Source organism: Pan paniscus, chromosome 8 (genome assembly GCF_029289425.2).
Source record: "Pan paniscus chromosome 8, NHGRI_mPanPan1-v2.0_pri, whole genome shotgun sequence".
NCBI classification, from domain to species: Eukaryota; Metazoa; Chordata; class Mammalia; order Primates; family Hominidae; genus Pan; species Pan paniscus.
The window spans coordinates 49,776,069-49,788,524 of NC_073257.2; the positions used below are offsets into that span (position 1 = coordinate 49,776,069).

The window sequence follows — 12,456 nt, forward strand, 5'->3', positions numbered from 1 at the left end:
GTAATTGGTAGAGTTTCTTTGTCCCTGTGAAAGCCATCAGTTAAGGGGCTGTGTCTAACTAGGAAATTTGAGTGAATTCACTTCAGAAGAATTTAGAATATTTCTGTTATATATTTGTTTTCTGTCTCGTGGCTCTCAGTATTCCTTGGGCCTTGCATGGACCTTGATTTAATTCTATGAAATGTGGGGAATTTAGTTACTTAAGGCAATTATTTTTCCTATAAATTTGTAATGTTTCTCCAAGGAGGCACAAGTTGATTCTGAAGATATTGTTGCATTAAGGAAAGACTATCTCATTGTAATTAAAGCAGTTTTTAATTTATATGCAATACAAGTTCTTTAAGCTTATTTATCTAAAACACATACACACCAAATATACTGTCATGGCATATTGAAATTTAAAAGGGTTGGACATATATTTTGCTAATATCAAAAAGTTAATATTTTTAAGCATCTTATTTATTGATAAATAATCTTTTTTGAAGAACCGTATAATAAAGATTACTTAGTCAATCAAACTACATAATACTAAAAAATAAAAGAAAGTAATGAGAGCTGACAGGTAATTAAAGTTATCTGAGTGAATAGCAAATATCTGACATAGTATGCTTCACGGGAGAAGAGGATATGACTTCTTTTGTGAAGAAATAATTAATACAAATTAATCAAATTTTTAATTTTTTTGCATTCTAATGAATATAAAATTAATTTTTACATTTTTAAGATTGCAGCTCTAACCATTTGACTATAGAAGTGGTTGTGATTATCTACCAATAGAATATACAGGCTATAGAAGTAAGTCCACAGATTCATGAATGAAATAGATTTGTATATGTTTTAAAAATTTATAATAAGAAATGTTATCATGAATGTATCTGTGATTAACTTTTTATAGATCAGAGGTTCCCATCAGAATCCAAACAAGAGGAAGATGAAGAATATTCTTGTGATTCTCGGGTATTGTGTATTATTGATGTTATTCTCTAAAAATATTAATATTGAGTGATGTGAAAATATAAAGTCAGAGGCTTTGACTTGGTTTTCTTACCACTGCCTATGCTCAGAAGAAATTCTGATATTTCTAAAAACATACTTGGCTGGGCACGGTGACTCATGCCTGTAATCCCAGCACTTCGGAAGGCCCGAGCTGGGAGGATCACCTGAGTTCAGGAGTTTGAGACCAGCCTGGCTAATATGGTGAAACCCTGTCTGTACTAAAAATACAAAATTAGTTGGGTGTGGTGGCATAACCCTGTAATCCCAGCTACTGAGGAGGCTGAGGCAGGAGAATCACTTGAACCCGGGAGGTGGAGGTTGCAGTGAGCTGAGGTCCTGCCATTGCACTCAGATCGGGCCATTGCACTCCAGTCTGGGTGACAGAGTGAGACTCTGTCTCCAAAAAAAGAAATACTTAAAAAAAAATGTGTGCTAAGTAGATTACTGCTTGGTAGTGAAATTCTGCTAATTTTCAGAATTAGTTTCAGACACTTGTGTAGTACAGTGTAAAAAATAAGGCTTAGAATTCACCAGTAATTCACATGAGTTCTGAGGTGAAATTTGATCAAAAGCTAAAGAATTACTCTGAGTTCATCTTTGGGCAATTATATGACTCAGTGGTATATCTAGACGTACAAAAGTTTTAATTGGATTCCTAGAAAAACAATTTAAGCTGCAGTTTTGTACAACTTGAAACATAAAAGATAATGCTTGGATTGGAAATTATTGACATATCTGTCCAGTATAGATCTGAAGGAACATTTCAGGAGACAAACATGCATAAAGAATAGGAAACCAGTGGGACTATAATAACAACAATTTGGTTGAGTAGTATTTTAAAAAGTAGAAATTATTTTTACAGATAGAACTCTTTGAGTCCGTTTGTGGTAGCCATGCTTATAGCAACATAAGTATCAAATAATAGTGATATAGTCCAAGGTCACAACTGTGGAAAGACACAGGAAGTGCCTGACCTCTTAGATCCAAGCCCCTGCTGCACAGTGGTAATAGAAATGAGATGTCAATAGACAAGTAGACTTTATCTAATTTGTCCATAGACAAAAAAAGACTTTCTAATACTTGATTGCTTTCATTTAAACATAACATAAATATAAGTTTTCCTTACTACTTTTTCATTTTATTCAAGTACTTTTTCCATCAGCAGATATTTTATCAAAAACATTTTGATTATTTTAAGCCCATTTACCTAAATAAAGCAGCTTCTACAATGTTCTGAGTGCACTTTATATGACTTATTCTTAACATTCTTTTCATGCCATGCATCATTTTTAACACTAAATAATTCTATTATCATGAATAATTTCAGTGTTTAATGCAGTATGTATTTGCGGCAGCGCTCCTCTGGAGGGGGCACCAGCTGCAGGGAGTCTGTCCCTTGCAGACCCCTGACCCAGGGACAGATGAATAAAGTACATTGACACACAGATATTCTTCTCTGCCAGTCCAGCTGAGGGCGTCTGAGTGGCTTACAGACTCCCTGTTGAGTTCTGTAAACAGTTGTGACTATGGCCCTGATCAGCTAGTCAGACTCGTATTTATTCAGTATGATTAATTAACAAAAGCTTGAGTCAATACCCTTAGAGGGTAATTGACATTGTGGACTTCCTGGGGTAGTCCTGAGTAAAAAGCACTTAAGCACCTGTGGTACATCAAAGGTGAGTCTTAAGATTATATGAGTAAACAAGCTATCTAGGTAAGCTACTCTGCCTTCCTTTATGACTACTTTAATTTGTTTAACTAAAGGTAAAGATCAGGTTGCCTTCAACCATATCTATTACCAAAGTTATGCAAACTTCTCGGCCTTCCAAGAAGATTTGTGTCTATTTATGTAACTCTCTCTAATATTTTTTCCACCAGTCTGATTGAACCCCAACATGTGTTATGGCAGGTAGCAAGTGTATTGTACTTGTTTGATGTGCCTTCTTGATTTTTGGTGAGGAAGATAAAGTAAGATATTTTTAAGTGAGCTACTTTTTGAAATATGCAGATGAGTGAAAATTTTTGTCAATGTTATTTATTTTTCATGCTCAGTAACCAAGTCAATAGCTGCATGAAGATAACAGATAAGTTTTGATATAGATAGCATGTGTGAGGGTTTCTATCAAAATGTCATGATTTTCAATATGTGCCTATCCTCAAATCAAATTGCCTTTGAAGTCAGAAATTGAGTTTAAAAATATTTTAATTAGGAATTTTCATGCTTATGATTTTAAAACTGAAATTATCTATTGATACTACTTTTAACAGAGTCTCTTTGAGAGTTCTGCAAAGATTCAAGTGTGTATACCTGAGTCTATATATCAAAAAGTAATGGAGATAAATAAAGAAGTAGAAGGTAAGAACGATTTTTTATTTGAAAGTCTTTTAACCATATGTTTGTCTAAATGCATGATGACTGATATACTCTAATAGCCAAATAAAATTACCCACTAAATACATAACATCGAAAAGAGAGGAGTAAAATGATAAGTTATGTATCTTTTCAGGTGTTGGCAACAGGAATATGTAGAGAGTGCAAAAAAACAACCGAATTATTTGTTTGAATCCAAGATACTCTAAGACATGACGAAAGTCAGGAAACAAGGAAGGGAAAAGGAGTAAAAAGGGAATGAAGACTAAAGAAGGCAGAGAGAGTACAGGGAGTTCATGAAGGAACAAGAAGCAGGTTTATATAATGGAGGTGGCAAAATAAAATATTTTTTAGAAAAGATAGACCATGCTTAGAAAGACGGCAAGAATATAAAATGATCTTCCAGTACCAAAACTTGTCCGAAAATTATAGCTAAAGTTTTCTCACTTTTCCTGTCTTTCTCACTACTGGGAAGGCATTAGGAATGGAATTATCTGAGCATGGAGAATTGTGTTTTATTTGCAATAGGTGAGTATTAACAAAAATGCATAGGTGTGCATCTATAAAATTTATCATATACACTCAGTATAGACAAATACTTATGAAACATTAAAAAATCAGCTGAATACCTTGTTAATACACAGTAGCATTCAGCATAATTGAGTTTCTAAATTTTAATAAGTTCTCAGGCGATGCTGATACCAGTGGTACTTGGAGCTCGTTCTGAATAGCAAGAGGAGAGGCCATTCATGGGAAAAATGTGGAAGAAGAGCAATTGGATAAAAGGACAAGACAAAACAGGGTCAAGAGAAAGCATTATATTCCTTTTATTTCTGAGTATGCTTTTAGCCAGAGAAGAAGAAGAAAAAGATAAAGAAACAAATTATAAATTTAAGTTACTGTCACTAAACAAGGAGAAAGAAAGTGATGGAAAAATAAATTTGAAACAGTGTTGGATGGAAAAAATCAGTTCTAGGAAGTTAGAGTTTTTTTAATTTTTTTTTTAAATTTCTTTTAGCAGAGGCATTTTAGGCAGGTAACAGGGGACGAACAAGAAAGAAGGTAGGTAGGTAATTTTGGAGACTCTGAGAAGGACAGTTGAGTGAACTCGCTTCAGATGTGTTTAGATTATTTGCACTCCAGAAAGTAAATTATGGACACTCCAGAGACTACCAGAAGCAGGAGTCTTACTAGAATTGGAGAAACCAAAGTGACTCATTAGGTTTCTATGTTACAATCAGGCATGACAAATATATATTTGGTTGATGTTAGCTATTCAAGCGAGATATATTTGAAACTAAGAACATTGGCTTTATATTTTAAGAAAGTGAGTTGTTTTGGTAAAATTGTCATTCCACAAAAATTTATTATAGACTAATGATACGCCAAATCAGATGAATTATAGGAGCTAAAAAAATACTGAATTTATACTTGAATAATAAGATTGCTTTTTAAAATAAATATTGTGGTGACTTTACAATATAAAAAGTTATTTATGTTTAATCTATTGCAATTAATTTTTATATACATATGTCAATATTGAAAGCTTATTATAGATTATTTCCATGATGACTTTTATACATCATCTTGCATGAGTGGATCAAGAAGCATTCAGATGTATAAACTGGAGGATACAGAAATGTAGGCATATTATTACACCATATGGTTATGGAAAACAATGAATATTTATATTTACTATTATGACCTAAGTATATATCCAAGCTGATCAATTCATAACACTTCACTGATGAGATGTCAATTCTACATTCAGCTGAACTCTCATCATAACTATGTACTTTTCCAAAGATAGGCCATATTAAAGAACATGATGAATAGAATAACATAAATGATTCTAATATGTTTCATTAAGTACGTGGTGTAGCATTCCATGTTCAGCTTTGACATTTATTTTCTCATATCAACCCTTTTTACACGTGAAACACAATCTCGCTTTGAAGTCTTAACTGCACGATCTATGAAACCTATATTTATATTTTCTTCAGTGTATTCCTGTCGTGTGTGTGTCCTAAACAAACCAAAAGAAAACTTTCCAAATCTAAAGTATTCGTTCTCAAAGTCGACCAAGAGGAATCAGTTAAATACTATGACTGCATTCATTTGGTTGGCATTGTCATACTTACTTATGATTGATGATAAATCTCTTTTGCTTTTTAGAGCCTCCTAAGAAGCCATCTGCCTTCAAGGTATTTAGTTTTATTATTTCATTTTGAATGACTTATTAATTATGTATTTGTGAAGTATACATTCTTTATTAATCATTTTGCTTCCAACCCCATTTAGCCTGCCATTGAAATGCAAAACTCTGTTCCAAATAAAGCCTTTGAATTGAAGAATGAACAAACATTGAGAGCAGGTAAATTTTTCAATTTAACTATGCAAAGACGAATATTTCAATATTGGACATTTTGATGGTCTTTCTATCCCCAATGCTTTATTTTTTTCAACTTTGATGAAAACATTTGATCTAGAGAATGCCAATACTGGTATTGATGTTTGAAAACCTGATATTACAAGAACAGTAATTTTCAATATATTTTTCAAAAATGTAGCCTTAATCTCAGATGTTTCTACTTTTGTATCCCAAAGTGTAATGTTTACTATTTTGAACTTCTGTAATTCTTAAAGATTCAAGTAGGTGAATTTTGAAACTCTTAACTTTTTTTAGTTCTTCGAAGCTTGATTCAAATTCCACTGTTTACTTTGGGGATCACGTCTTTTACTGATATGATACTTGTGTTTTAATATTAATTACCTCGTTTCCAGTGTTGTCACTTTGGGAATCCTAAGAAAATCAGTAACTCGGATTAGTGAACTCTGTGTGTTTGTGTGTGTGTGTGTCTGCGTGTGTTCCTGTGAGTGTCTGTTTATGTGTTTGGTACCTTTACCTTGTAAAGATGAGGAAAGTAATTAGTCATTTCTTTGTGAATATTTGATAAGCACACTTTTTCCTAAAACTGTAATTCTGAAGCATTTGGCTTTAGAGTCTTTTTACACTAACCTACTTTTTAAAACTATTCTTATGCATGTTTAAACATTTTACAACATGTGTGCGTGGTCATATTTAATATGTACAATTTTTTTCAACTTCTAATGCATACATGGTTGTACAGTGTAATGTTCAGAAACATTCTTTTTTGATCAGCATCATAATTCTTAGTGACATCCATAAAGGACACAATTAACTATGTTTTTTAATATTAGGTTGTTTATAAAATTCCATTGTATGACAGTACCATAGTTAATTGCACAATTTTTATGCTGATAAGTAATAAATAAAAATGAAAACATTCAGATTTCAGACTCTTTCAAAAGTTAGTGTTATCTGCTGATTTTTTAGTTATTAGAAACTAAAAGTAAAATCTTTAAAGTATTTCCTTGTGCAATCATACACTCCACTAAGAATTTGAACTGTGCCCCACAGCTTCTTAGAGCTATGGTGTGGCAACACGTTAGATCTCTGAAACGATCCAGGGTACGCTTCTAAAAATGAGTGAAAATGGTGACTTACCAAAGTGTGATTTGAGTTTCTTGGACCCTCTGCATGAAATGTGAACATTAGGGATGCTAAGATCAGAAGTTAAACTTACTTTTGAAAACCAGGTATACAGTTGATGGATGTCAAATGATAAACGTATGCATAGTGATGAAACGGTCTTTTAAGTTTTAGTTGTGCATGTTTGCTTTTTTCCTGAACCTGATTCAAATAGTTGTAATTTGTACTTTGTACTGATAAAGAAAACTGGACGTTATTTTTGGTATAAATTCATTTTCTGTCTCATGTTCCTGAGAACTCCTCAAGTCTTGAGTGGGCCTTGATTTTATCCTATAACATGTGGGAACATTAGATTACTTAAGGCAATTATTTTTTCCTATACATTTCTCATGTTTCTCCAAGGTGTCACAAACTGACTCTGAAGATATTGTTGCATTAGGGAAGAAGTATGTCATTGTAATTGAAGCAGTTGTTAATTTATATGCAATAAAAGTTTTTAAGCTTATCTTCCTAAAACATATACACACCCAAAACACACCCAATACACTGTCATAGAATATTGAAATGTAAAAGGATTGGACATATAGTTGACTAACATCAAAAAGTTAATACTCCTAAAAAATCTTATTCATTGATAAATCATCTTTGTGGAAGAACTGTGTAACAGAGATTGCTGAGTCAATCAAACTAAGTAATACTACCAAATATAAATTTACAAAGAAAAGAGAGATGATAGGCAATTAAAGTTTTCTGAATGAACAGCAAATATAGGACATACTGTGTTTCAGAGGAGAAGAGGATATGACTGCTTTATGAAGAAATAATCCATACAAGTTAGTCAAATTTCTATTTTTCTGCATTGTAATGAAACAATGTTAATTTTCAGACTTTTTAGATTTCAATTCTAATGGAATGACTATAGAAGTGGTTATTGTAATCGACAAAAAGAATATACGGGCTACAGAGGAAAAACCACAGATTCGTGAATGAAAGTAGATTTGTATATGTTTTTAAAATTTATAGTAGAGAAATGTTGTCATGAATGTTTCCGTGATTAACCTTTTATAGATCCGATGTTCCCACCAGAATCCAAACAAAAGGACGATGAAGAAAATTCTTGGGATTCTGAGGTACTATGTGTTATTGATTTTTTTTTAGTATTAGTATTGCATGATATGAAAACATAAAGGCAGAGGCTTAGGCTTTATTTTCTCACCTCTTCATATGTCACCCCGAAATTATTTTTGATATTTTTCAGAATATGCTTAATGGAGAATCTATGTGCTAAGTAGATTACTACTTCATAGTGAAATTCTGGGAATTTGTACGATTAATTTAAGAAGCCAAAGTGGTATAGTGTAAAAACTAAGGCTTAGAATTCACTAGAAATTCACATGGGATCTGAAGTACATTTGTCTAAAAGTGAAAGAATTACACTGAGTCCAGCTATGGGCAAATATATGACTCTGTCTTACATCTAGATGTACAAAAGTTCTAATTGGATTCATAGAGAGACACTTTAAACTGCAATATTGTAAAAGTTGGGACCTGAAAAGTTAATGCCTGGGACTTGAATGTATTGACATATGTTTATTGTTCAGTATAGATCTGAAGGAACATTTCAGCAGAAAGAAAAGCATGAGGAATAGGAAACCTTGTGGGAGTATAATAACAAGAGTATTGGTTGAGTAGTCTTTTGAAAAATATAAATTATATTTTCACAAATAGAACTCCTCGAGTCCCCTTATGGCAGTCAAGCTGCAGCAGCATGAGCGTCAAATAATAGTGATGTATTTTAAGGTCACAACTGTGGAAAGACATGGAAAGTATCTGACCTCTTAGAAACAAGCAGCTGCTGCCTGGTGGTAACAGCAAAGGGTGGAAGTCAATAGGTAGATTTTATCTGATATTTTATTAGACAAAAAGACTTTAACACTTGTTTGCTTTCATTTAGATGTGACATAATTTTTTTTTTACTGCATTTACATTCTATTCAAGCACTTTTTCTCTCACCATAAATTTTGTCAAAAACATGTTGCTTATTTTAAGCCCCTGTTTACCGAAAGAAAGCAGCTTTTTCATGTTCTGTGCATATACTCTATGACAGACTCTAAAAGTTCTCTTCATGACATGCATCATTTTTAACACTAAACAGTTCTGTGATCGTGAATATTTTAAATGTTTAATGCTGTATGTGTCCTGGCAAGTAGCAAATGTGTTGTATTTTGTTTGAAATGTCTTATTTATTTTTGATGAGGACTAGAACATAAGTTAGATATTTTTAAGAGAGATACTTTTTGAAATATGCACGAGTGAATTTTTTTATGAGGGTGATTTGTTTTTCCTGCTCAGTCACTGAGTTAATGGCCACATGAATGTAAAGATCAGCTTGATGTAGAGAGGGTTGTGTGAGGTTTTCTATCAAAATGTGTTGGTTTTCTATATGTATCTGCACTTAAGTCGAATTGTTTGCAAAGTAGGAAATTGTGTTTTTAAAAAAGAATTTAATTAGGAAATTTTGATACTCTTCATTACTAGGATTTATCCATTGAAATTATTTATTGCTATTACTTTTAACAGAGTCTCTGTGAGACTGTTTCACAGAAGGATGTGTGTTTACCCAAGGCTACACATCAAAAAGAAATAGATAAAATAAATGGGAAATTAGAAGGTAAGAACCGTTTTTTATTTAAAAATCATTTGACCGAATATTTCTCTAAACTGGTGAGGAAGGATATCCTCTAGTAGCTGAAGAAAATTACCTCCTAAATGCAAACCATGGAAAAAAAGAGAAGTGCAATGGTCGTAAGTTATATGTCTCATCAGTTGTTGGCAACAGACTATATTGAGAGTGCTGAAGAGGAGCTGAATTATTAGTTTGAATTCAAGATATTGCAAGACCTGAGGAAAATGAGAAAATAAGAAAGAAGAAAGTAGTAATAGAGCAAATGAAGACTGAGAAAGACAGAGCGTACAGAGAGTACATGAGGGAACAAGAAGCAGGTTTATGTAATGGAGGATGATAAAATGAAATGATTGTTTAGGAAAAGATCGGGTATGGTTAGAAATTTGGGAAGAATATAAAGTGACCTTCTAGTACCAAAATTTACCAGAGAATTACAGCAAAAATATTCTGACTCTTAATGTCTTTCTCACTGGTGGGAAGCCCTTAGGGATGGAAGCACCTGACCATGGAGAGCTGTGTTCTATTTGCAATAGGTGAGAATAAGCATATCTGCACGGCCACACATGTATATAATTTGTCATATACACTCCGTATAGACCAGAAGTTTTCAAACTTTAGAAAATCAGCTGAAAACCTTGTTAACAATTCACACTGACATTCAGCCTACTTGGGATTCTGCATTTTTAATAAGTTCTCAGGCGATGCTGATGCTGGTGGTGCTTGGACCTTGCTCTGGGTAGCAAGAGGAGAGGCCTTTCGTGGGAAAAATGTGGAAGAAGAACAATTGGATAGAAGGTCAAGACAGAAAAGGGTCAGGAGAGAGCAGTATGGTGTTCTCAATTTTGAGGATGTTTTTAGTCAGGGGAGAAGAAGAAAGGGGCAACGCAACAGAAATTATAGGTGGAAGATACTACCACTAAACAAAGTAAAAGGAAAGAGTGGGAAAAAAAATTTTAGCAGGTTTTGAATGGGAAGAATCAAGAGCACAAGTCTAGAGATTATTTTTGCTAAAGAAGAGAGATTGTGAGGCAGGAAGCAGGGGACAAGAGAGAAGCCAGCTAGATGATTTTGGATTTTCTATGAATGAAAATGGAGTGAGCTCACTTCAGAAGTATTTAGAAAAGTGTTACTGCAGAATGTTAGAGTGTGGGTGCTCTGGAGACTACTGGAATCATGAGGATTACTAGAATTGGACTGAACCTCAGTGACTCATTAATAATCTTTATTAATATGAGGCATCAAATATATATATGTATATATGTATGCATGTATGTTGTTGATATTCACAATTTGGATAAGATATACTTGAATGTAAGAACCTTGGCTTTATTTTTAAGGAAGCAAATTGCGTTGGTAAAATTGCCATTTTATAAAACCTCATTAGCAAATAACATGATACACCAAACCAGACTAATTTTAAAAACCATAAAATTCTGAATTTATGACTTGAATACTTAAATTGTTGTTATTCGTAGGTATTTTACTGATTTTAACATAGAAAATGTTATTAATATTTAAAAGTCTATTGCAACTAAATTTAAATGAAATACAGCAATATTGAAAGCTTATTAAATTTGCTATTCCTGATGAGATTTGTACATCTTCCTCCATGAGTGGATCAAGAGATATTGAGATGACTAAGCTAGAAATTACAAAAATGTTGGCATACTATTCCAGTATATGGGTATGAAAATCAAGGAATATTTATATTTAATATTATGCTTTAAGTATATATCCAAGCTGATCAATTAATTACACTTTCACTGATGAGATGTCAATTCTACATTTAGCTGAACTCTCATCTGAACTGTGTGGCTTCTCAATGACAGGACATATTAAAGAACATGATGAATGTTTGTAATGTAATGATATAAATTATTATAATGTGTTGCCTTAAAGACACATGGTGTAGCATTCTACGTTCAGCTGTTGCATTTATTTTCTCAGTGTCATGATTTGCTCCTGTGATTCCAGATCAGTTTTCTCCTTATCAGTCAGCATGTACATATTGGTATTAACACTTTTTGCAAAAATCATATATAAATGGTTGTACAGTGTTGTTGTCATTCTACAGCAACTTTTTAATTTTTGTTCAGCGATTAGCTTGTTTTTCATTTATTTTAAGATTTCAGGCCAGGCGTGGTGGCTCACGCCTGTAATTCCAGCACTTTGGGAGGGCGAGGCGGGCGGATCACAAGGTTAGGAGATCCAGACCATCCTGGCCAATACGGTGAAACCCCATCTCTACTAAAAATACAAAAAATTAGCCGGATGTGGTGGTGGGTGCCTGTAGTCCCAGCTACTCTGGAGGCTGAGGCAGGAAAATGGCGTGAACCTGGGAGGCGGAGCTTGTAGCGAGCCGAGATCTCACCAGTGCACTCCAGTCTGGGCAACAGAGTGATACGCTATTAAAAAAAAAAAAAAAAAAAAAATCATAGTGTGCATTTTTACTTTACACCACCTTTAATTAGACGCTATTCATGGTGACTAAAGAGCAACATAAATATAATTACGGATGTCAACAAGCCTTTGTTTAAGTGTATGTCCTACTTCATGCTATACTAGAAATTAAAAGTGAAGTACTCAAAATCCAAGTATGTACAGCCATACATTTCAATAGCCATTAGAAATGCGGCTCATGAATCTTTCGAGTTATGCCATGTGACCTGTCCTGATTCTAAACAACTCCAGTGTACCCCTTTATAAAAATAAAAGTAATAAAATAATAACTAAGGTGGTATTTTCCTACCCGGTTCCTCTGCATGAATTTTGAACTTCAGGGATGATCAGATCACAATTTAGAACCAGAGTTTTCAACCTTACATAGGATTCTTAAGTGCCAAGTGATAAATGGTTCCTTGATGATGAGCTCACCTTTACTGTTTCATC

At 33.4% G+C, this 12,456-nt stretch overlaps 1 protein-coding gene across 1 annotated transcript in view; it reads left to right on the forward strand.

The window, feature by feature from the left end:
- The window catches only part of ANKRD30A (ankyrin repeat domain 30A), a 136,064-nt gene that overhangs the window by 21,417 nt on the left and 102,191 nt on the right, over positions 1-12,456 (forward strand). Inside the window, exons 8-13 of the mRNA XM_055092658.1 lie at positions 896-957; positions 3,265-3,352; positions 5,543-5,571; positions 5,669-5,741; positions 7,950-8,011; positions 9,462-9,552. Of these exons, the coding sequence (XP_054948633.1) occupies positions 896-957; positions 3,265-3,352; positions 5,543-5,571; positions 5,669-5,741; positions 7,950-8,011; positions 9,462-9,552 (405 nt within the window). The remainder of the gene's footprint in view (positions 1-895; positions 958-3,264; positions 3,353-5,542; positions 5,572-5,668; positions 5,742-7,949; positions 8,012-9,461; positions 9,553-12,456) is intronic.